The 26,538-nt window shown below is 37.3% G+C and overlaps 1 protein-coding gene across 2 annotated transcripts in view; it reads left to right on the top strand.

Annotated features, from left to right (window-relative positions):
- PLCB1 (phospholipase C beta 1) overlaps nt 1-26,538 on the top strand; it is a 747,552-nt gene that overhangs the window by 215,355 nt on the left and 505,659 nt on the right. For both annotated transcript variants that reach the window (XM_064382245.1, XM_064382246.1), the window contains exon 3: nt 16,603-16,671. In XM_064382245.1, the coding sequence (XP_064238315.1) occupies nt 16,603-16,671 (69 nt within the window). The remainder of the gene's footprint in view (nt 1-16,602; nt 16,672-26,538) is intronic.

Below are 26,538 nucleotides of genomic sequence, written 5' to 3'. Positions count from 1 at the left end.
ATGTATACGTTACCATGATAGACCTCACTGTTCCACAGGTAGCTTTTCAGGAAAACTGCAATTAGTGTCTGAATTTCTTCTATGAAGAGTCCTTACTATTTGTCTTCAACTTGCAGTTCTGTGGTCAGAGGAGCTGAGTGAATAATTGCAGTGTAGTAATTGTGTCTGCAGAAGACATACGCAAGGTGCTTTGTTAAGCAAAAACATTATTTGGTTTTGTTTTATGGGTTTGTTTGTTTTTGCTGGCAGCTTTGCTAGTCAAGACTAAAAAATTAGGGCATTTAAATAAAATGCTGGAGTAAGAATGGTGGTTGTTGGCTGGGCGCAGTGGCTCATGCCTGTAATCTCAGCACTTTGGGAGGCGGCGGGTGGATCACGAAGTCCAGAGTTCGATACCAGCCTGACCACCATCTCTACTAAAAATACAAAAATTATCTGGGTGTGGTGTCAGGTGCCTATAATTCCAGCTACTCAGGAGGCTGAGGCAGGACAATCACTTGAACCCAGGAGAATCAGGTTGCAGTGAGCCGAAATCACGCCACTGCACTCCAGCCTGGGCAACAGAGTAAGACTCCGTCTCAAAAACAAAGGAAAAAAGAATGGTGGTTGTTACAGTTTCTTATATAATTAAACATACTCTTACTACATGATCTAGCAGTTGTGCTCCTAGGTATTTACCTAACAGATTTGAATATTTATGTCCCACAAAAACCTGCACACAAATATTTATATAAGCTTTATTCTTAATAACCCCAAACTGGCAGCCACCAAGATATTCTTCAATAGGTGGACAAACTGTGATATATACAATAGAATATAATTGAGTGCGAGCCCAGTAATGCTGAACTGTGCAAACCCACTTGCCTGTATAGAAGACTAGCACCATTATAGTAAGGACTAATGCAGTAATCACCAAGGGCACTTAACCCTCTGCTTTCTATGTGCCTTAAATGGTTTAATAATAATTCCAACAGAAAATATTTATAAGGCATTCAGGAATGCTTATAAAAGATTAAAATAATATTAAAGAAATCATGGAATCTCAGCATTAAATGATTTTAATGCAACAAAGTTTCATCATACTGTATTTTTCTTCTTTAAAAATAGACTTGCAGAATAGATATGGCATAAAGTGAGACTCCATAGTGTCTAGAATTTTTTTCATTGTATTTATACTGATATTCTCTCTCTTTTCCAGTGTATCAACTTTTAGTTATATATTTTGTGCAAAAATAGCATCTGATCATCGTAAACGTTAATTATTTAAATAAAATAACATGCTTCTTATGAGTGCTTTAAAGTAAACCTCAGTGTTTATAAGTAAGAGAATTATTAAGAAGAAACCCTTGTATATCCACATGATTAATGTTACCAATCTCTAAGTGTGCATCCCAGTGGTTCTGGGAGATGCACAGAGTATATCAGAATCACCTGTAGGATTGCTATAACACAGATTGCTAGGTCCCAACCCCTGGAGTTTTCAGTTCAGAAAGTCTGGGATGTGGACCAGGAATATGTGTTTCTAACAAGCTACCAGATTATGTGATGCTGCTGGTCCAGAGACCATACTTTTAAAACTACTGATTTTTCTGTCAGTGCCAAAGAAGGTAAAGAGGAAGGTATCAAATCTACGCAGTTTCTCGGAGGTTGGACTACTCGATGTGTCCCAGCTTTTATGTTTAAAAAAAAATAATGCCGAAAGACATACAGTGCTTAAGACTCAAGTTAATTTAATTCCATAATCATAAGGCAGAATAGCACCAAATTCGGTACATAGAGACTTCTGTACTTAATTTTGACTGACCTACATAGAGCAAATGTGATTTATCTGACTTGAAATTGAAAACCCAAATAAGCTAGGTTGTGAAACACAGTAAGTTTTTATGATGGGGCCTATAAGGAGATGTATGAGTTATTATAGGGATAACAGTGGTTAGGCTAAGAGTATACAGCAAATACATTGCAAAGATATTAAGGAAAATCACAAGAAAATTATAGAAGACTTTAAGGAAAAGCACTAAATATGAGTTCTCAGGGCCTAAGCTAAGTGGATTTTCAAAAAAAAAAAAAAAAAATCCTGGGTATTTACTTTCTTAATACAGAGGAAGTAATTTGGAGGAAGACTTATTTTTAGGTTTTACTTTCACCTGAGCAAGAAGAAATATATTTTGCAATAATAAAAAAGTGATCTAGCCTCTTGGGTGCTCAAAACCTGTGTTAAGGATTTTTGAGTTATTTAATTAGAAAAATTATGCACCCAGGAATAGCGACCTTGGTCAATATTTAGGCTTCACAAAATGATTATGAAATTCAGCATTTCTAAACTCTAGAGTACAAAGTGTTTTACCATAACACTATAAATTGTGGGTTAAATGAATAAAAGTCACAGTGGATTCTTTTTTGAAAGTCTGGGGCTACCTGGAATCATCCCCAGGTAATAACTTCAAAAGGGGAACAATTATAGTAATCAATAATGTATTTCTATGAGGAAATGATCTGGAGCAAAAAGATATCTCATAGACCAGGGAGGTAATATTCAAGCAACTGAAAAAGCTAATGACTATTTCTTACGACGATCTTGCCCTTGGTGAAAAATTCTGATACAGTGATTTTTTTTCCTCCACTATATTTACAAAGGAAGCATAAAAATAAGAATGTTGGCTGGGTGTGGTGGCTTACACTTATAATCCCAGCAGTTTGGGAGGCCGAGGTAGGAGGATTTCTTGAGCCCAGAAGTTCAATATCAGCCTGAGCAACATAGTGAGACCTTGTCTCTACAAAAAAAAAAAAAAAAAAAAAAAAAAGGAAAAAAGAAAGAGAAAGTGAGAATGTCTTGATTTGAAGGAAGAAAAGGATTCAAAGAAATTCTGCCCTGCATTCTGTTGATGACAATTTTATTTGAGAACACTTTTACTGTCAAATGTTTCTTAGTTCCTCGTCCAATTTAATATTTCAGAGAAGTCATCCAAGGACTGTTTTCTTTTGTGGTTTTCTTTCTGGCAGCATTCTATGGCTGCTCTGTTCTTGGAGTGTTCTTCTGCCTTGACAAGGTAAAGTTCATGCCTAAGCACATGCAGAAACTCAGGGTCAAGTGCTCCTCTGAGCACTTTTAGAATGAGTTTTTAAGGGGACAATGTTGTCACAACTGCTCTCATCATCAAACAGCAAGCCTTCATGATAGGCCTGCCGGGGAGGTGGTCCTGGCAGCCAGCTGCCTCTCTGCTTCTTTTCCCTTTCCCATTTACACTGTTGCGTATTTCTCCATCTTACGTTGACTTTTGCTCAAGAACAGCAAGCCTGTGGGTTGACCCTAACATATCTGCTTTCCTTGTACTCCAGGGCCATAAGCTTGCAGAGTTACCATGGTGACATGGCCCATGGTTTGTCCTGCCCCATCTTGCTTTCTTCCTCCTTCTCTCCCTTTATTCCTTCCTTCCTTTCTCTTTAGCAGTACTTTTGATATGTAATAGAAAAGTACAGGACATAACAGGAAAAAGTCCCTCTGAAATGTTTTCGCATTTATGCTTTGCATTATCCCAATAGCCTGTTTCATTTATATACTTTGTCTTTAGGGTGCAGTTGTATGCAATATCTTCTTTGGATTCTGTGCCACTTGCACTAACATTCTCTTGCCTTAATGTTGTCTCTTCTTATCCATTTATTTCCCATTTCTCATCTTGTAAATTTTTAAAGATTCTATGCTTCTCACCAATTTTTTTTTCACATAATTAAGAAACAAATTTTTATTTGTTTGATCCTTAAAATTCAGTCTATTAGGGGTATGGAAGGTTTAAAGATGAATATTAAAGTGATGAGGGCAATTCTTCCTGAAAAATATAAGACTCTTGTTCATTCATTCATTCATTCATATTCTTATTTATTGAACACCATAGATCAGACATGGCCTCTGGGCATTCAGCAGTGAATGAGCCAAACAGGCTGTCTGCCCTCAGGGAACTCATATTTGAATACAGCATTGTCCAGCAGAACTTTCTAGCTTATGGAAATGTTTTGTGTCTGTGCTGTCCAATATAGTAGCAACTAGCCACATGTAGCTATTGAGCATTTGAAATGTGGCTAGTACAATCGAAGAACTGAATTTTAGACCTTATTTCATCATTTAAATTTAAATAGCCACATGTGGCTGGCTTCTCACCAATTTATTGAAATAAACTGCACTGTGTTTCCACATTTCAGACTTTTTAATGACAGGAGTAAATGTAAGAATTAACTCAGTTTCTCATGATGGTCAAGTCAAGGATGTGTTGGAAGAAGACAAATGCCTTCTATTAGTTGTCCTTCCTTATTTTGTTTCTACCTACTGTTCTGAAGCAGCAATTGTAGTAAACATAAGGCCTTTTAAAAGAGTTTTTACACAATATTGTTTCCTTCCTCATTGTTATGGTGTGCAGATGGGAAGCATATAGGCATATTGCTCTGCAGCTTTCTGTTCAGAAGCTAAAGAATTCCAACAAGAGTATGTTTTTAAACTTCCTCTTGACAGCCACTAATCCGCTGCCCACTTTCCAAATCTGTCCACATTTTACTCGAATAACTTAAATTCCTACACTCCCTCTTTAAAACATTTCAATGTTCAATTAACTTACAAAAAGGTCATAAAAATTCCCTCCTTTCCATGTTAGCTTTATTCTCTCTTCTAAATCTGTGCCATCCCTGAGTTATCCCAAAGTTTCTGGTGGGTAAACTTTATGTAGATGCCTGCTTTATCCTTGAATTTTGGCCTTGCAGTAACTATCTAGTTTGACCCCTTAATGATTAAATTATTTTTCTTTTCCCTCTTCCTACAGGATCTCCTCTCAAGAACAGTAATTCCTTCATTTCCCAGTCTTCCTATCATTGTCTTTAAAATCTGTCCCCATTCCACTTTTGGTCTGACAGTGATTGCTTTTTACTTACTCCCTCTCTGTTCATAAAGAGGTAGTAATACTAAATAGTGTTTGTGAAAATGCCTAGAAAAAAATGTTATTTACATAAAATACTTTAAAAAAATTATCCTTATTCATTTTAAGGAAAGTTTTAATGATAAAATGAATTATTTTTATTCAACTTTGGAGCAGAGCTTTATATATTCTGTTATGGATAGATTTTTTTTTTAAATGAAAATCAGTAGGTGGTAGGAAATAGAATAAACCTTTACCAAGAAAAAAGTAAAATAAAGTGAATATAAGCATATTTCTGTTTAGCTATGGGTATGACAAAAATGAACTCTGATTTGGGGATTGGGTAAACTGTTGTTTTTTATAGCTTGATTTTTAGTAAGGAGTATTTCTTTTTTGAAGTCAGGCACTATCTCTCAGATGATGATGAGGAAAAGCTTTTGTGAAAACCATTTGCACATTAGATTACATGGTATTTATGCTTATGTTTTTCCAGAAGTACTCAATATATTTTAAAACCTGATTAAGGATGACATAAGATAAAATGTGATAAATTGTGACTGAGAACTCCTAGTCTCGATGAATGCTCATTTAGTGAGTATAATGATTAAAACTATTTTCAAGGAAATTTTTTAAACATTCAAAAACATACAGAAATATATCTAAAGCCAAAAAGGTAATTAATAGAAAAACTATGAGTTTAAAAATAGTAATATGTGATTCAGAATAATTTCAAGTTTAATGTTATTTTCTAAGTTGATCATTTGCAAATGATAGCTATCTTGGATCATGTTCTCCGAACAGACCCAGATGCAAGGGGTTGTAAACAAGTGATTTATTAAGGAAGCTACTTCCAGGAGACATCAGTAAAAGAGTGGAGGAAGCAAGATGTGGAAGGAGAAGTGCTAAGTAAGGGTGAGCTTTCAGGTGAAGTTCCAGCCTCAACCTAAGCTACTGAAAGCTCCAGAGCACAAATTACACCCGGATTTGCTTCTCCTGCACCTGTCAGACATAAGCTATCAGCCCTCTAAGGAGATGTAACTTCCCAGGTACTTCCTGCTCTCTGCATACCTAAGTGAAGTGGCTCCAAGAAGCCAAAAGTAGTCAAAGGCTGCAAGCATCATTTGTTAGGATTAAAGCGCATGGACACTGGGGGATGGGAGTCTAGCCAGTAAAGGAGCCCCGCAGGGATCCAGGTTACTATCAATGGTGGTTCCTAAAGGAGCTTTAGGCAAACTTCCTGAGGAACTGGAAAATGGCTCTAGATTGAATTTTTTCAATCATTCATAGTTCTTAATATGAAGAGGTAGGTTCATTTTGTGTACTTACATTATGTTGAGATTGATCAACAGTTGAATGCAAAGAAGAGTTTGCTTTTGGTAAATTTACAGCACTTAGGCAAAACCTTGGGACTGATTTGTTGACTGTTGTTCTCAGGAAAGTTCATTAAACATGATATTCCCTTTCAGACATATTCAGTCCCTACCCCCACAAATTAGCATTGGAAAAGATTCAGTTGGATTCCGTCTGTGTTGCCAGAAAGCCAAAAGCAATCTTAAGAGCAAATCTTCTTTGAAAGAGAGAGAAAAAGACATTATTACACACGTGTCAACTTAAAATATCTCATTTTGGAAAATAGATTAACTCATTACATATTCACAATGTCTTATGAGATGAAAAGGTCTTCAGAATGCAAACCTCTGGCAGAAAAAATTGTGATATATTTTGGAATAAATAACTGGAGAAAATGAGACTATCCAGGTGGATATAACAAATCAGCTACTAAGGTAAAGCAAGGATAAATGCCATCTATCTATGCTTCAGAAAATATGGAAATCACCAGACATGCTATACTGTGTGATGAGAAAGAAAATAAAATACATTGGTTGCTCACTCAGATGTATCATGCACAGGGCTGAATCAAAACATATGGAAATCAGCCAAGCATTTTTAGAACCTCTCTTTGACACCATCTGGCCTCTAGGGCCCAATGTGGAAATTGCTGCTTTAACCTACGGTGATATTAGAGCTACTTGGTAAACACAGTAGTCTGAAGAAGACTTCTCAGCTTTATTAGCAGTTTTCTCATTGCTCTTAGGACTCTGATGCAGTTACGTTATAACTGGATGTAGAAAGCCTGTCCAAGTGTCAGAATGCCCTACCTGTTCTAGACCTAATTAGCCTTCTCTGTGGGCAGCTGTTGTCTTCATTTAATATCTAGGGCAGAGATTCTCAAACTTTAGATTGCGACTGAATCACCAGGAGGTGAATCACACCCCACAGATTGTTGGGACACCCTGGAGGTTCTAGTTCAGTAAGCCTAGGGTTGAACCAGAGAATTTGTATTTTTCACTTGTTCCAAGAGATGATGATGCCGTAGGTCAAAGGACCACATGTGGAGAACCACTGGTGTGGCGAAATGAAGGCATTTAAGTCCTATAAGCAGGTAAGTGATGAGTTCAGATATTATATTAAGCTAGGATTGTGGGAGTAGTTTGCACTGCCAGATGAAAAAGCTTGGCTGGCTGTTCAGCCACAATGGAATAGGTGTAAACCAGAGATAACATTTTAGATGATTCAAAGGGAAAATCTGGCTACATTTTTATCATCTGGACTTTTCAAGTGGAAACAGCTTGTTTGCCTGATGAATCTATATCATTTCCACATTTCTTTTCAAAAGACCTTTTATCAAAATCAGATTTATGCTCACCAAAAATATTCAGGAAGATATTTTTTGTGACTAATGAGACTATTTGCAAAATGATGCATGCTGTTTCTAGTTAATCTGATTAGTTCAAAATGAGGACTGTAGCTTAACACAAGCAGTAATAGAAAATTGTGACAATGCCATCTTTATCACCATAATTGTGATTTTTTTTTGACCCTGAGTTCTGAACACATGCAGCATCATTTTCATAAAAATGTAGAGAATTCCTCAATGAGATGCCTGGTAATATATAAGAACTAGAAAAATAAAACACATTGCTATAAAGAGCCAATATATTTCTGAAATTATTCATCTTTTAAATATATATAGATTTTCCATGGTGATTATGGAACTTTTTCTCAGTCTGTTAATGTCAACCTAGTAAGTTGACATTTTGTTAAAATGAAGGCAGTTACTACCATCTTAAATCTCACCTGTTTTTCATTCATCATTTGAAATAAATTGCTAAAATATATCTCCTAATAAAATGCTTCCTAGAATCTGGAAGCAAGTGTGTCAGTTTCTTCCCTCAGTCATAGATGCATGCGACTACTCCATAAATACTGTTACAATTAACTTTTATTCATTTTATGTCTTAATAAAGCCTTGGCACTATACATAGATTTTTATGTTTAGCTGCATTTAGCTTTCAATTTTAGAAATGTTTTACTCTTATATGAGTGTATAAGAGTTTCTAGGGTTGCTGAGGAAGGAAGAATGAGAATATTTGGCTGTTGCACAACCAGCAGCCAAACTATCTCACCTGGCAATCTTTGGCAATCTGCAAAGAATAAATTAACTGCATATCCTCTGATATATTTCACATGTGCAGACAGCCTCTGAAAACTGCTAAATTTATCTATCATGGTATTTTTTCTTATACATGAAAAAAGTAGTTTTCTTTCATTTATATTATACAATACTCCTGCTACCTTATCAATATCAAAAATTTTTAGGAAAAAAGTAAGTTTGTGGATATGTGGATTCTTTTTTCTATTATGTACCCAGGGTCAGTGATTCTGGGCAATTAACATTTTCTCTGGGACTTAGTTTCCTCATCTGTGTTCTCTTTCCATTCCCAAAGTCTGTGATTCTATTATAGTAATTGTTTCTGTTTGGGCATATTCAATAATGCAGTCATTTTTATGCAGGGTGGAGTGCCAAGATATGTAAATTCATTTACATTTCTTTTTAATTAAGTGCATTAGAACTTGGAAACAATGGGATTACTGTATTAGTTATCTACTGCTTCATAACTAACTACCACAACTTAATGGCTTAAAACGACAAACATTTACTATCTCACAGTTTCAGTGGGTCAGAGTCTCACCTGCTTAGGGTCTCCCAAGGCTGAAATCAAGATGTTTGTTTCCTGGGCTGTGTTCTCACCTGGAGCTCAAGTTCCTCTTCCACACTCATTTAGGTTGTTGCCAGAATTCAGTTCCTTGTGATTGTAGAACTGATGCTCTTATCTCCTGGAGGCCTTTCTTTCCATAATCAGTACACGGCACAGCCAGCAGATTAGTGTCTCTGCTGCTTCAAGTCTCTCGCTTCTATACCCTGTTTTGAAAGGCTCACCCAAAATCTCTCTCTTTTGGCTAACTTTAAGTTGTCTGATTGGGAACCTTAATGACACCTGCAAAATCTATTCACCCATTATGTAACATAATGGTGGGAGTGACAGCCCAGCACTTTGGCCATGTTGTATTGGTTAGAAGAAAGTTGCAGGTCCCTCTCATACTCAGAGGGAGAGGATTACACAAAGTTGTGGATACAAGGAGATGCAAATGAGGGTGGCCATCTTAGGGTTCTGCCCACCAAAGATAGGGAAAAATGTTTGTGAGGAAATTGTGCAATTGACCAACAGTAGTCAATAGTAGTCATAACTATCTCTGTTAGTTCTCTCATCGGCAAAACAGAGCAATATGATACTTATGTGACAATACTGTTGCAAGGACTAATGAGATAATACATGAAAATTTTAGTTTATAATTCTTGGCATGTTGGTGCTCTATTAATTGTTTTGACTACTGTTGCTGTTATTAATGATATTATTTGACTTTGCCTCCTTTAGTGTAGGAACCTTTAATCTCATCCACAATACTTTCTCAGTTTTTATTTTATTTGTACCGAGCAGACTCTTTAGATTAAAAAGTGCATTAAGAGAAATTGTCTAGGTTTTTTTGGTTCAGTATTTTCCCGTATGGTGACCCTGGCTCCCAGAAGAATGCATGAACTTCAGACAGTGGTGGATTCCTTATCTCCCTAGGACAGGCAATGGGACAATGAAGGAAGCAAGGACATAAATTAAAAATGAAAAGTTATCATACACATTATCTGCCACATTCATATACTTGCCAATAACATTAGGCCAAAGACTTTGGAAGTAGGGCCAGGGATAACATTCAGACTCAAGAATAGAACCAATAACATCTGCAGGTATTGGATCACCCAATTTTCCCCAATTTACGTAATGATATTTATGAGAACATGAGAGCATAGAAGGTAATTCTGACTGCTGTATTAACAAACTTTCAATGTCCCTAGGTTGCTTGCAAAAATAAGGTATCTTGTTGGTTTTCTGGGTAAAGAAGAGTCTGACTGTTTTATATACTGTGTTCCTGTTAGGGCCAAAATCTGAAATACCTAACATCTTCAGCAGGGTGTCATTCATTCACAAACCAGGATGAAATAAAGCCTCTATGCTGAACTTTATGTTAAACACTATACAAATGGAGGTAAAAGCTCAAGGTCTTTTTGTTGACAGCTTCACACCAAGTGGTGAAACCCCATGTCATTAGACAGTTACAGTACAACCTGTAACACATGAATGATCTCATTGTTTTTCCCATTTCAAATGTTGATGCTATTTTGCATTTACCTGTAACACATAAAATTTTTTTCTAGAAGTTTTCTCTCTTACTTAGGTTTTAAGTTTTTATGAAACAGGTATAGAGTCCACGGTTTTCAGATTTTTTTTTTTTTTTTTTTGGTGTTTATTTGCATTCCTTGTGTGTATTCCAGATGCTTTACCTAACGACTTTTAACTTTTCTGCTAGGATCTTTTCCCTTTCAATTAGAATGGGAAATCTTGCAAGCATAATAATGTATATATATTCAGTACTCCCTGCTTGATAAATGGAGATCTTAGTTTAATATTTCAGTTGATTTAGCAGCATCCCAAGGAAGGAGATGTTGCTGGCATCTGCACTTGTGTTTGACAGATGAGGATACAAGGCATGCACGAGCATCTGTAGCAACTTGTTTAATACTGCATTGATAACAAGTGATAATTTTAGGGAAGAACTTAAATTTTCTGCCTCCTACTTCTATGAAATTTGCACTATATTAAATCTAAGTGTGTTTAAATAAAGAAGGCCAGATATGTCATCTTTCTCTTTTCTCTGCCTTGGTTCTTGTTGATGACCTGTACATCTCATTTCCATTGGTGTTTCTTACTGTGGGTCCCCATTGCAAGTAGTGGCAATAAAGATGAAAATCATGCCTAGGGAACAAAGGAAAAGAGAGACCAGGTGGCAGACGGTGCAGGAATTTCTTTGAAAGGTACATTGCACAGATTTTTTTTTTACCTCCCCCTCAGAAGTGGAATAAAGTTAAGGAACAAAAAATCAAGTCTAAGTCCATCTGCTTCTTGTTAAATTAAAAACCCTTAATTAAAAGACTCTAAAATAGTTTCTTTTTTAATTGTGCATTTTAAGGATGTTTGGCAGTCAATAAAATATATTAATGTATTCTACTTTTGGTAAATCAAAATAGACCAACTTAATGACTATACCATACACACATGTAGAGGTGTACATAATCATAACGCACACACCCAGCCATTAATATCTTCTCTGTGAAATGTTTATGACTATAATTGCTGCTCTGATTATATACTGTGTGAACCTGAAGCACATTATTATATTAGGTGACTAATAGAATTCAGTAACAATGCACAGAAGTTGGGATTCTGGAAAGAGTTGAGTTTAAAATTTTATTTCTTCCTGAGTTTGAAGTGGATTTCATGTTTCATCTACCACATAGTACATTGTGGCTGATGGACTGAAATTTCTTTGCTAAATAATAAACAATTTAGTCTTCCCTTAGCTTGCCTGTTTTCTCATAACTCATTCAAAATATTTTTTAAAAATACCAAAAACCCATTATTACTATTTAATTATTACTAATTAATGGATTGATTATTAATTAGTAATAAGTAATTATTACTAATTAATGGGTTTGGGGTATTTTAAGAAAATGACTGTTAATTCACTTTTATCTATACTGACAAGAAGAGAGGGCATATCCATTAATGTATCAGTGGATACATCTGAGGTCCTGAAAGTGTAACCTCCAAGCTTGGCAGGGTATTATTAATGGCCTTGGACATAAAGGGTTCTTTTATTGCATTCCTCCTTTAATGATTTAGGTAGGTTATGTGACTTTAGGCACTTCAATTCCTTTTTCATTGTTGGATGTGCTTAAAGGTTAGAACAAATTTAAATTTCTTTCTTCCACTCTTCTAAAGATGTCTCTGATGTTATGAAGTATAATGCAAAGGTTCTATAGTAGAACATCTGTTGCAAACAAAACAATTTCAATAGTTGCTTGAATTTCTGAACACCAATGACACTTCTGAACACCTTGATAGGATATGATTTAATACTAAAGAGAAATTACTAAAATAGCAGTTGAGGGCATTTGTAATTCAATAGTTTTTCTTCAGCTGAATCTCACCACTAGGCACACTTTTACATTCAGTAAGTATAATATTTTTATTTGGTAGTTCCTGATATAAAGAAATGACAGTTACAGATTCTTCATATTAACATAAGTAATGTATTGCTTTATCAATGGTGTTCACATGAAAGGCTTTATAACACCATGAGTGAGTATAATTAGTGCTTCTCAAAGTGTGGTCATTAGTACCAGCAGCAGCAGCATCACCTGGAGGTTTATCTGAGATGCAAATTCTCAGGGCTGCTCCAGATTCATGGAACCAGAATATCTGACAAGTGACACCAAGTGAATCTGTATTTTGATAAGCCTTTCCGGCAACTCTAATGAGGCTACAGTTGGAGAGACACTGGTATGGAAGGCATGATGATACTCATTTAATAGATGACAAAATTGCTGCTCAGTGTGGTAAAGTTATTGACTGAATACAGGATAATTAATTTTAAGGTCCTCACTCAGACCCAAGTTTTCTGCATATATACCCTGTGATCTCTCTCTCAAAGAGAGGAGTAAAGAAATAATGAATTCCACAAAGCTGGAAAACAGAAACTCTTAACACTTAAAATGAGAAAGGGCAGAAAGGGGCCATATCACTACTTTATTATAATGAGAGTGCATTGTTAAAACTATTGTCACAAAAATATTAACCTAGAAAAAGTTTTAATGATATAAGAAACACTTTGTGGTCATGCATTGGGTTCCTCATTTTCTTTTTAGTATCTGAGAGAAAGAAATGCAGTTAAACTCCAGAGGGGTGGCTGTGGCATGTTAATAGAAGTGGGAAAGACACTATTTTAAGCATTGCTTTCTAGCCAAATTAGTTCATGGACAGCTTTTCCACCTAGGTCTTTCCTACGCCACATTACCCTTGATGATAGTGCCCTGTGGTGGTTTTCATGCACACAGTTGGCGTTAACTACTCCTTGGTGGCTTGGGGAATGAATCCTGAAAGTGGAATACAGCGTTCATTATCTGTAATGCAAAAGTCTGTATAATGATACCTGCTAAGATCTAGTTCTTTTTGAACTCAATTTGGGCTTTGTGTATATAATCAAACAAGTTATGTTTAAGTCTATTGTCTCTTCAACTGGGAGGAATTTTCTTAAATAGAAAATATTATAGGCTGGGCACAGTGACTATGCTTGTAATCCCAGACTTTGGAAGGCCAAGGTGGGTGGATCACTTGAGGTCTGGAGTTCAAGACCAGCCTGGCCAACATAGCAAGACCCCATATCTACTAAAAGTACAAAAATTAGCTGAGCATTGTGGTGTGTACCTGTAATTTCAGCTACCTGGGGGCTAAGACATGAAAATCATTTGAACCTGGGAAATGGAAGTTGCAGTGAGTTGAGATTGTACCACTGCACTTTAGCCTGGGTGATGGAGTGAGACTATGTCTCAAAAAATGTATATATAAAGAGAGAGATTATAATATATAGAGAGAGATATAGATTAGGTAAACATAATTGTGTGCATGTGTGTGTGAGAGAGAGATTTTTATCCTACATAGATGTAAAACATGCAACATATATGGAAAATAACATCAAACATAAATGTTAGTGTTTTATAAATAATTAGGAAGAAAACACCCATGTAATAACTACTAAATCCCAAAGTGATTTTTGCTAATGCTCCATATACCTCTGTGACATATCCTAAGTGAGTTGTAGTTTTCCGTACACAATTCCTGCCTCTGTGAATTTGTACCTGCAATTTCCTCTCTCTGAAACCACCACCCACCCTCCCACCCCAACCACACAATTATAATGCTGGCAAATTCTGTCTCACCCTTGTGAACTGACTGAAATCATGCCATTGCTCTGTCACCCATGTCTGTAGGGCACTTTGAAATATCTCTTTTAGCATATAATAGTTGGTTGGTTTGTGAGCTCATCAAAACTAAGATATTATCTTTGAATGTTTTAGTTTAACACTCAGTACTGGTGTGTACCTGATACATTGCATGCATTCAATAAATAATGCTCCAGTGAATTAATTACTGGTATTTCCACTTGGATAAACCCCTCCAACCAACATCTCTAGAATGCACTATCATTTTGCCGAAACTTCTGAGTTTCAATGTAGGGAAGGTGGAATCTGCAGCATGTTTTATGACTTCCCTCTTTGCTTCAGTCAGTTCCTCCATGGCATCTCTCTCTCTTTCAGTTACCTACCTTCATTTTGTCTCTCGTCTCTCAAATCTCCACTTAGTTCCCATCTTCTAGATTAAACTTCTTCAAGCTTGGTTCCCTTACTGTTTCTCCTCTTCCAGAAAATATTTTGGTTGTCATTGCTGCAGAGATGAAGAAACTTGGGCATGTGCTTAACTTACTCATGTCCGGTTTTTCTGCTCTTTCTTCAGGGAGGACTCTATAATGTGCATTTGCCTAAGTGGAGCACTGAACATGGTTGAGACCATTGTTTTCTAACACTCATAGGCAACCTCCAGTATTGTGGATGGTGTGGCCTTTGGGTAACTGTGGCACCAGTCACTCTGTCCTGCAAGGTCCTTGCTGGGTTGTCACCTGTCACGCCCCAGGGATTGGGAGGATTTCTACAGGGTCAGGCACAGCATGCAATGGGCTAAGGAATCTTCTAAAATGAGGAAAAGGTAACTTATAAGATCAGGGTGAGCAAGAGCGGAGACCCACTGTTTCCTGTCCACCCTTCATCCCACAGAGAGGTGTATCAGTTGTTCTGCTGGACCTGCTGTGTGGGTTTGCATTCAAGGGGTGAGGCTTCACCTTTAGTTTGGCCCTCATTACATGACAATCTTAGGTGCAGGAAAATAATCAGACCAGTTTGCACCAGACATTCGGAACTGGCGGCAGTTGTTTAAAGAAGTTACCTAAGAACAAAAGGTGCTGGTTCTTAGGGAGCTTGGCCAGTAAGAAGTTACAGCCACTCCTATCCAGAGGGTCTATTGGCAGCTGAAATAGGATGCAGTGCATTCTAGTGGGAGAAGGGGACTCGATGCTCCATCCAACTTGCTTATTGTCCAGGAATCATAGTTTGAACATCTTGAGTCACTTTAAGACAACTGCTCATTGCACCGCAGTCCTACCTGACTGGTGGTAGAGTCTACCGTCTAATGCAGTGACCTGTGTGTGTCACAAACCTCATGGCTCAGTCTCCTTAGGCAGACATTTAGTGTTTCCATCCTTTGGCCCATATTCCTTTCTGGTGTTATCTCCCATGACTTCTTGTCACATGTTCTATGCTCTAGCCAAATGGAATACTGAATGTCCTCCCACGTGAATCCCCTTCCATCCTTCTACACCACTGTGCCTGCGCCTTTGCAGTTCTTTAATCCTGGATGCTTCTCTGTCTTTCTCACTACCTCCTTTCCCTGCAGTTTTCTCTGTCTCTGAAGGCCATTAATACCTCAAGGTTCAGCCAAAACCTCTGGACTTTTCTCATCTAGGCATTTGCTCATATTTTCCCCTCCAACTGGGAGGAGCCCTCTTCCTCCCCACTTCTTTTCTCTAAGCTTAATGACTTCTCATAAGCTTTTCTCTGAGATCCTAGGAGAAAAACTGTGTTTTCTTTGCTTCCCCCCTCCACCATAGTAGTTAACTTTAAAATTGGCATTAACACATTCCCCTTTGTCTTACACGTATACATTTATTTACACTTCTATTTGATGGTAAGTCCATCCAGAAAAGAAATCACATCTTGTGTGTCTTATTCCCTAGAATAACTTGCATATTATAGGTGTTCAATGATGGGGAATGATTAATTGAAAAGATCAGGGCATGAGGTATGTGTGTAAAAGGCTGGGGACTGGGGGAGGCAGATTTGTATCTCTGCCTTGGCCAAATAAGCTGGGTATGTGTGTAAGCCAATGGGAGCATCTCCCTACATCTTCCTCCCTAATCCTTCTCCCTCCATCATCCTCCCTAATCCTTCTCCCCACCGACATACCCTCATACCCTCACACTCAGAGTGACTCCCAGAATTATATTCAACAGGAAGAACAAGCGGACCTGATTCATCATGATTTAGGAGTGGCTTATAGAATAGACTGGGGGCATAACCACACACTTTTTGTTTTCATATAACTGAGCAGTTAACAGCTACCTTTTTGTTTCCATTCTAATTCAATTGAGAAGTGATATAAGAGGACAGAAATATCCCAACTGCAGAGAAGTCTTCAGTCAAGTCTCAAGATACTTTTTTTAAGTGATGTCAATGACATAAAACAAAGAAGAAAGATCCATGTGGTTGCTTAATGATTTCACATTTTTTGCCTTCCAGGAGACGGAGCTACTGGATCTCAGCCTTGTCAAAGATGCCAGATGTGGGAGACACGCCAAAGCTCCCAAGGTAGGAGGCTGAGTGTTATGCATGCACCAGATGCTGCCTTGATTGTTTAACTGTGTCGCAATATCAATTAATTGCCCCAATTAAAAGTTTCTATGTTGTAGATGTTGTAAAATACAACAGCCAGTATGCCCTAAACACTTTCACTTTTATTAAAGATAAAAACAATGAGCAAATATGTGGGCTGTTAGACATAGGGGCTTGCTTTATGTCCTCTAATTTTGCCTTTGTTTGGGGAAAAAAAAAAAAAAACAATAATGCCAAAGTTACTGGATGATTAAAATGTACTTGAAATTATTTGAAAAAATCCTTGAACCTCATAAGCATATGGGAACTCACCGTTAGACATGATGAATGAAACTTCTGTATAGCTTAAATGATCTGCGATTGAAATGATTCTATCCATGATGCCATCTTAAGATGTCTAGTCTTAATTCTGCCAATGTCACTAGTGAAGATCAGCATACTTTGGGATGAGTTGTGTGCAGTGTCATTTGTTTTGGTTTGAAAAACTTACTGAAGAAATAGTCAAAGAAGTGTTTGCAGTCTATTTTTTGAAGATTATTTTTAAATATTGGGTGAAGAACATAATTTTTTTTAGGCTTAGATGATCTGGTAGGGTATACTAGCAGGATGTCTTGACTTGCCATCAAACTTAAAAGCTATTCTTCATTGTGTTTAAAATTTAGTGCTTTCCATACTTCATTTCTAGCAGAGAGGGTATTGGCAAACACAGAAGTACGGTTACCATTTAGGAACTCAATGCCTCTTTCTATAATTGACGTAAAACTAGCTATTTTTCTGTTTGTCTTCCCACAACTTTTGTTTTATCTTTAAAAGTCAAAATTCTTTCTTGACATCAAAATGCTTTGTTGCTTTGGAGATGCAAGAAAAAAAAATCACCTGGAATAGTTATTCTTCAGAGATGTAACAAGGTAGTAGTGCCAATAAATTCTATGACACAGCTACCGTTTTTTTTTTTTTTTTTTCTGAAAGGGTTGAAATGATCTATGGTAAAATGTAAAAAATAAGGACTTTTAGAAAGAAAAATTAGAACTGTTTTCATGAAGCCTTCTGTAAGTGTTTCTTATGAAATTAGTCTGTTACTTACATTTATCTCCTTACTAACACAGAATTTCAATAGTTTAGCCTCTGAGTTTTGTATCAGACCTACCATAATAAATGCTTTGTTGATGATTCAAAATTTCTCACAGTTTTAGTATAGAAAAGAATATTTTTTCTTCTTCCCCCGACAACATTTCGGCCAAGTTTCATGTAAGTCTGTTAGTTCCAAGAACTACACTGATAATGTAGCTATAAAATTTGTCTTTGAACCTAAGTTTATTGGCCTAACTTACAATTTCAATATCAGTATTAGTAAAGACAGTTGCCGAGACCGTGTCAGAGCCCCCTTTGTCTCCAGGCATTGAAAGTCAAAGTGAATTCTGCTGCCACATGGAGGGTTTCTTTCAGGCTTGGATCTGTCTGTTTTATTGCAATACACAGCTTGCTTATCAGTTAAGTGTTTCGTTTATGGATGTGGTTTGATAAGTGTCTACTGAACGGTGACAAATGAACAGAAGTAGGGTCTATACTGTGCTTAGCTGATAAACCATTCTTAGATCCTAAAATGCTTCTCTTGAGGATGGATTTTTAACACTCAGAATACTCTGACTTGGACTGTTTTTTTCCATCAACTCTTTCTTGGAAGGACCGATTGCTTTCTCTGTGGATTATCTATGCTCCTGGCTTCATTTTTACCCCCCTCCTATCCCTTGCTGCTTTTCAGGAACCTCACCCTCCTTTAATATTTCCAAAGTCTGGTCCTATTAAATATTACCTGTGTGGCTTTCCTGAGACTCAGACTCCTTCCTTGTTGGCTAAATGGCAACGATAATGATAATAATAAGTACTTGAAATTATTGCTATAAGGATTACAAGAAATAATTCATTAGCAAACCTTTAGCACAGGAGTTCTCAAATTTAACTGCTCATGAAATTGCCTGGGAAACTTTAAAAAATGCTGCTGTGTGTTTACCACCTCCAGAAATGCTGATACCAGAAGAATCAAATTGATATAGGTGTGGTGTGGGCGTCACGGATTCGAAAAACAAATTTGCACAAAATTTGAGCACCACTGCCTTAACTTGCTATTGGTATATAATAAGTACTTACTAAATATTAGGCAATATTGTTGGTAGTAACATTGTTGTTTTTGTTATCACTAAAAAGTTCAAGTCAGAATTATAGAAGGCCACTTTTCATTTCACTTGCCTAATTTGGAAAAGTTTATGTCAGCAAGAAGGATCGGAAGAGGGGCTTATCTCAAAGGGGGTTGACAGACAAGAAAGAAGTTGCTATTACTATCAGTTTAAAATCTTCAAATTTCCTGCTCAAATTGGATAACTAAGAATATAATTTATTGAAAATGACTGGAATGTATTGAAAATTTCAGTGGAATTGCCAAGTTCAGGTAAAGTTTCATTCCACTTCTCAATTATTGTCACCAAGGACTAGGTGCCTATTTTTTTCATCAATATGCCATCCAAAGTTCTGGAAGCGGTTCTGATATGGTTTGGCTGTGTCTCCACCCAAAATCTCATTCTGAATTATAATCCCCATCATCCCCATGTGTCAAGGGAGAGACCAGGTGGAGGTAATTGAACCATAGGGGCAGTTCCCGTTCTGTTCTGATAGTGAGTTCTCAAGAGATCTGATGGTTTTATAAGAGTTCAGTAGTTCCTCCTGAGTTCATTCTCTCTCCTGCTACCTTGTGAAAAAGGTGCCTGCCGTCCCTTTATCTTCCATCATAAATGTAAGTTTCCTGAGGCCTCCCCAGTCATACAAAACTGTGAGTCAATTAAACTTCTTTGTTTTATTAACTACCATCTCAGGAAGTTCTTTATAGCAGTGTGAGAACAGACTAATACAGGGTCCTTTTCCATCTTCAAGTTCCCCTTGGATACTACCCTTTGCACACCACACTTGGCAGCTCCTGGCCTCCCCACCTAACAGTTTCATATGGGATGGGCCAAAAGAGAGACTAACTGTCCATCAGATAATTGCATCAGGATTACAGTATAACTACCCTGTAGAAGATGTAGGCCTGCAAGAGGAAAACTAGACCATTGAGTTGGTTAGAACCAAAGCACCAGTAGGACTTAGAGTAGAAGATTAAAAGTATAGAGATATCAGGATAAAGTGAATAAATCTTTGAAACTTGTGACAGAAAGGCAATGTAACAGGACAGATTGAGTGCAAGACTTTCTGCGGGGGCTTATAGACCATAAAGGAAGGAAGAACATTTGTGAAACAGATATTTGTCAAAATACCGAGGCACCCCACAAATATTTATCTCTATATTCATATTATTTGTTTTTTACAGCATCTCATTACATAAAAATTCAAGATCTAGTTGAAAACGAACTGTTTTCTGTGCCTGCTGTGATTTGAAATAACATTTATAGGAAATGGAAAAGCTTCCATGTGTTACCCTGTTTATGAATTTAAATGTCAACACCCAACACAATACATGCAATTCCAGATCTTCTTTTCTGTATATAACCTTTGTTCAAGTTACCAGTTTTAAAATTTCACGTGAGAGAGAAATTAGGAGATTTTTATCTACATGTAAAAACTAAAAGAAAAAAAACATGATATCCTTTGAAATCTAAAAGGTACTTACTTTTATTTCTTGCTCTCTCTCCCCCTCGTTCCACCCTCCCAGGTTTGTGAAGCACATGTAAGGGCAAGATGCTGTGGTATAAACATCTTGTCTGTGCTATATACATGTACTTTCTGGATCATCACTTCAAAAAGATCTTTACTTTTAAAAAAAGTGTTTATCACCATGGCCTCTGATGTATTAGTAGTTTCTGACCCATCAGAGCCATTCAGTGGCTCATGTGCAGCTTTCATAAAATAAAACAAACTCGCCAAGAGTAGAAAAGAAACTTGTCTTGTACAGAGTAAGTTGTTTTGTGAAGCTTTTTTCATGCATGTTACTGTATGTTCTGAGTCATAATATGAAGTGTAATTTTTACTGTGGGCAATACATAGTGGAGAAGTTTCAAAAATTATGCTGTACAAGATCATCTCCTCATCCTCATGATTCTCAGCTGTATTGAGTGCTTAGAGGTATGGAAAAGTCGGTGAAACTAGGAAAGTGGAGATGTGGGTTCAAGTGCCAGCTTTGCTGTTAACAGACATAAAGAAGTTGTGCTGGCCGGGCGCAGTGGCTCACACCTATAATCCCAGCACTTTGGGAGGCTGAGGCAGGCAGATCATGAGGTCAAGAGATCGAGACCATCCTGGCCAACATGGTGAAACCCCGTCTCTACTAAAGATACAAAAATTAGCTGGGCATGATGGCATGTGCCTGTAGTCCCAGCTACTCGGGAGGCTGAGGCAGGAGAATTGCTTGAACCCAGGAGGCAGAGGTTGCAGTGAGCCGAGATCGCGCCACTGCACTCCAGCCTGGCTCCTGGTGACAGAGCGAAACTCTATCTCAAAAAAAAAAAAAAAAAAAAAAAAAAAACTGCCAGCACCTCTGCTTCCTCATCTATGAAATGGGGCATGGAGTAAATGGTTTTGGTGTGTAAGTTCCGTTAGCCCTTGATTCCAGCTTTTAAATTGAGAAGTTAAGCACCCAAGACTTTCCATCTTACATATTCTAAAACTGTTGTTGAATATGTTTACATAACCTGAAACTTCTTACCTTTGTCATACAAACCAAGTGAACCCAAAACAAAAAGTCACACTCTAGCCAAGGTAAGGTGCTATGCCAACAAAAAGAATTAAAGACTTGTGTCAAGCTTCTTTACGTGTGACTTCTCAGAAGCATTCTAGGATTGCTTTTGGATGCCACAGGGCACAACCTCATGGTCACAGAGGCCCTCCCAACTTTAGTACATGAAAACTGCATACTGACAATTTCCAGCTCTCAAGAATGCATGCAGCAATGTCATTGAAAAATATTTTAATAGTTATACAAAATGAACTGCCTGGAGTACTGATCTGACAACTTGTTTATTCTATTGTTAAAGGACAGTTATTTCAGATATGTAATGTTAATTTTAATGTAGATTCTTTGTAAATATCTAGGCCACAATTAAATTCTGGATGGTACATAGTATCGCCAGAATCACGTAAGGTAGATTAGATAAAATCAAATTTTAAAAATTGGTTAGGCTTTTCTTTCCTAATCTCTACATAAAAATGATGGCTTTTTTACTTAATTCTTTACTGATCAGACAGATAGTCATTGAGTGACTATTTCTGCCAGGTCCTATTACAGGTACCGGAAAACAGCAATGAGCAAAAAGAAGAACAACTCTGCTGTCATACAGCATTTTACTTAAGAGTGAGGAAGTAGTGGGACTTTTTAACTGGGTCTTAAAAAGAAGAAAAGAAATCCCTGATTTGCTGTGTTGGCTGATTTGCTTTGGGTAACTATTTCTAGGGAGCCAAATTTCAAGCTACCAACCTGATATCATTCAATGAAAAATTGGAAAGCAATACACACCATGGCCAATAGACCTATCAGCAGGTTCCAGCACCTCACAGGGTAGGGGAAATGGATAACAGATAAGTTCCACTCATTGAGAAGCATAAAGCAGGATTGGAGACCCAAGACAATGGGTGCTGAGAAGGGGTCTGCTGCTTTACAGAGCCATAATGGGGTGAGGCCTCTTGATAGGATGCAGTCATGAGTAGAGACATGAATTTAGTGAGGGAGAGCATTCCTCCTTACAACAAGAGTAAAGCATGTTTCAGGCATAGAAACGTGAAATGTCGCTACATAGAAGAAGGGAATACAGCAAAAGCAAAGCATGTTTCAGGCATAGAAGAAGGCCAGTGTGGCTTCGGTAGAGTCCAGGCCTTGTAGGCCATGAAAATGACTTGGGCTTTTCTTCTGATCGAAGAGGGAAGGCATCTAAAAGTTCTGAGCAAAGAAGTGACAAGATCTGAGCTTTTGAAAGTTCCACTGGTGGCTGTTGAGAGTAAACTACAGAAGAGAAAAGTAGAAGCAACCACCAGACCAACTAAATAGCTGCTGCAGATATCCTGGGGTGAAGATGATGACTTTTGCCCAAGGTGGTAGCTGGAGAAGTGGTGAACAAAATGGTAGAACCTGAATATGTTTGAAGATAGAGACACAGAGTTTGGTAATGTATTGGATGTGAAGTATGAGCAAAAGAAAAGATTCTAGAACAACTATTAGTGTTTTGACCCAGAAAATTGGGAAAATTGGGTTGTCATGTCCTCAGATGAGAAGGGAGGAAGAGCATATTTAAACAGAAAAAAAATCCAAAATTTGGTTTTAGATATTTAAATGTTGAGATGCTTGCTAGACTTTTACCTGATAGTGTCAGGACATTTAGATACAAATCTGGAGTTCAGGGAAGATGCTGGCCCTGGAGATACAAATTTGGGTATTTGAAGCTCAAAGCCTGGTGAAGTCTCTTAAGGAATATAGGTATAAACGAAAGAGAACTGAAATCTGAGATATGAGATTGCCTGCATTTAAACTTTGAGGAAACTTGAAGGAAACAGCAAAAGAGACTGAGAATGGTATATACCTAAAAGAATAGAAGACAGGAACTTGAACAGATAATTGTATACCAATGTCCATTGATGGATGGATGGATATACAAAATGTAGCATATATTCCAATGGAAGATAGTTTAGCCTTAAAACAGAATGAAATTTTGACACATGCTACAACCTGAAGGAAACTTGAAGACATTGTGCTGAGTGAAATAAGCCAGATGCAAAAGGACGAATATAGTATGACTCTATTCCTATGTGAGGTACAGGCACACCACAGCAGCATTGCAGATTCGGTTCCAGACCACCATGATACAGTGAATATTGAAGAAACATAAGTAATACTCATTTTTTTTTGTTTCCCACTGCATATAAATGTTATGATTACACTATATTATAGTCCATTACATGTGCTATAGCTTTATGTCTTAAAAAATCAGTTTTTGGACATAATTTTAAAATTAAATTAAAAATATTTTATTGCTAAAACATGATAATGATCATCTGAGTCTTCAGCAAGTCACAGCTGGTCTTGCCTCGATATTGAAGGCTGCTGGCTGTTCAGGCGTTGTGGTTACTGAAGATTAGGGTAGTGGTGACAACTTCTTAAAATAAGACAACAATGAAGTTTGCAACATTGATTGACTCTTCTTTGCAAGAAAGATTTCTCTGTAGCATGAAATGATGTTTGATATTTTACCCACAGTAGAACTACTTTCAAAATTGGAGTCAATCCTCTCAAACCCTGCTTCTAACAACCAAGTTTATGTAATATTCTAAATCTTTTGTTGTCATTTCAACAATGTTAAAACGTGCATCTTCACCAGGAGTAGATTCCATTTCAAGAAACCACTTTCTTTGCTCATTTGTAGAAGCGACTCCTTGTTTGTTCAAGTTTCACTTATTTTCATTTCTTATTTTATGTTTTTAATTTTACTTTAAGTTCCCGGGTACATGTACAGGACATGCTGGTTTGTTACATAGGTATACATGTGTCATGGTGGTTTGCTGCATCTACTGGCTCATCCTCTAAGTTCCCTCCCCTCACCCCTGACCCCCAATAGGCCCTGGTGTGTGATGTTCCCCTCCCTGTGTCCGCATGATCTCATTGTTCAACTCCCACTTGAGTGAGAACATGTGATGTTTGGTTTTCTGCTTCCAGCTTCATCCATGTCCCTGCAAAGGACATTATCTCATTACTTTTTATGGCTGCATAGTTTTCCATGGTGTATATGTACCACATTTTCTTTATCCAGTCTATCATTGATGGGCATTTGGGTTGGTTCCATGACTTCGCTATTGTAAATAGTGCTGTAATAAACATAGATGTGCATGTGTCTTTATAGTAGAATAACTTATATACCTTTGGGTATATACCCAGTAATGGGATTGCTGGGTCAAATGGTATCTCTGGTTCTAGATCCTTGAGGAATCACCATATTGTCTTCCACAATGGTTGAACTGATTTACATTCCCACCAACAGTGTAAAAGCATTCCTGTTTCTCCACAGCCTCACCAGCATCTATTGTTTCTTGACTTTTTAATGATTGCCATTCTGACTGGCATAAGATGGTATCTTATTGTGGTTTTGATTTGTATTCTCTAATGATCAGTGGTGTTGAGCTCTTTTTCATATATTTGTTGGCTGCATAAATGTCTTATTTTGAGAAGTGTCTCTTTGTATCCTTTGCTCACTTTTTGACAGTGGTATTTTTTTTCTTGTAAATTTGTTTGTTTCTTGTAAATTCTGGATATTAGACTTTTGTCAAATGGGTTGATTGCAAAAAATTTCTCCCATTCTATAGATTGCCTGTTCACTCTGATGATAATTTCTTTTCCTGTGCAGAAGCTCTTTAGTTTAATTAGATCCTGTTTGTCAAGTTTGGCTTTTGTTGCAATTGCTTTGGACATTTTTGTCATGAAGTCTTTGCACATACCTATGTCCTGAATGGTATTGCCTAGGTTTTCTTCCAGGATTTTTTATGGTTTTGGGTTTCACATTTAAGTATTTAATCCATCTTGAGTTAATTTTTGCATAAGGTGTAAGGAAGTGGTCCAGTTTCAGTTTCCTGCATGTGACCAGCCAGTTTTTCCAGCACCATTTATTGAATAGGTGCTTTTTTTGGTCACATTTGTCAAAAATCAGATAGTTTCAAATGTGTGGTATTATTTCTGAGGTCTCTGTTCTATTCCATTGGTTCTGTATGTCGGTTTTGGTACCAGTGAAATGCTGTGTTGGTTACTGCAGTCTTGTCATACAGTTTGAAGTCAGCTAGTGTGATGCCTCCAGCTTTGTTCTTTTTGCTCAGTATTGTCTTGGCTATACAAGGTCTTCTTTGATTCCATATGAAATTTTAAGTAGTTTTTTTTTTTTTTCTAATTCCATGAAGAATGTCAATGGTAGTTTGATGGGAATAGCGTTGAATCTATAAATTACTTTGGGCAGTATGGCCATTTCATGATATTGATTCTTCCTATCAATGAAGATGGAACGTCTTTCCCTTTGTTTGGGTCCTCTCTTATTTTCTTGAGCAGTGGTTTGTAGTTCTCCTTGAAGAGGTCCTTTACATCCCTCATTAGCTGTATTCCTAGGTATTTTATTCTCTTGTAGCAGTTGTGAATGGGAGTTCATTCATGATTTGGCTCTCTGCTTGTCTATTGTTTGTGTAAAGGAATGCTTTTCAAACTCTGATATCCTTTCTTCCACTCGTTTAATTCAGCTATTGATACATGTGGATGGTTCACAAAGTTCTTGGGCTGTTTTTTTCAGCTCCATCAGGTCATTTATGTTCCTCTCTAAACTGGTTTTTTTAGTTAGCTCCACTAACCTTATATCAAGGTTCTCATATTCTTTGCATTGGGTTAGAACGTGCTCCTTTAGCTCAGTGGAGTTTTTTATTATCCATCTTCTGAAGCCTGCTTCTGTCAGTTTGTCCATCTCATCCTCCATCCAGTTCTGCACCCTTGCTGGAGAGGCATTGTGATCCTTTGGACTCGAAGAGGCACTCTGACATTTTGGGTTTTCAGTGTTTTTTGTTGTTGTTGTTGATTCTGTCTCATCTTCATGAGTTTGTCTAGTTTTGATCTCTGAGGCTGCTGACCCTTGGATGGGGTTTTTGTGGGGACTTTTGTGTTGTTGATGCTGTTATTGTTACTTTCTGTTTGTTTTTCTTTCAATGGTTACTTCCCTCTTCTGTAGGGCTTCTGCAGTTTCCTGGGTTTCACTTCAGGCCCTATTTATCTGGTTTGCTCTCATGCCTGGAGATGTCACTCAAGGAGGCTGAAGAATAGCAAAGATGGGTGCCTGCTCCTTCTTTGGG

This window comes from Aotus nancymaae, unplaced genomic scaffold, assembly GCF_030222135.1.
Source record: "Aotus nancymaae isolate 86718 unplaced genomic scaffold, 86718_ANA_hifiasm-v0.15.2.pri h1tg000029l, whole genome shotgun sequence".
NCBI lineage: Eukaryota > Metazoa > Chordata > Mammalia > Primates > Aotidae > Aotus > Aotus nancymaae.
The sequence above is the reverse complement of the archived record's forward strand: the minus strand, read 5'-3'. Positions and strand labels throughout refer to the sequence as shown.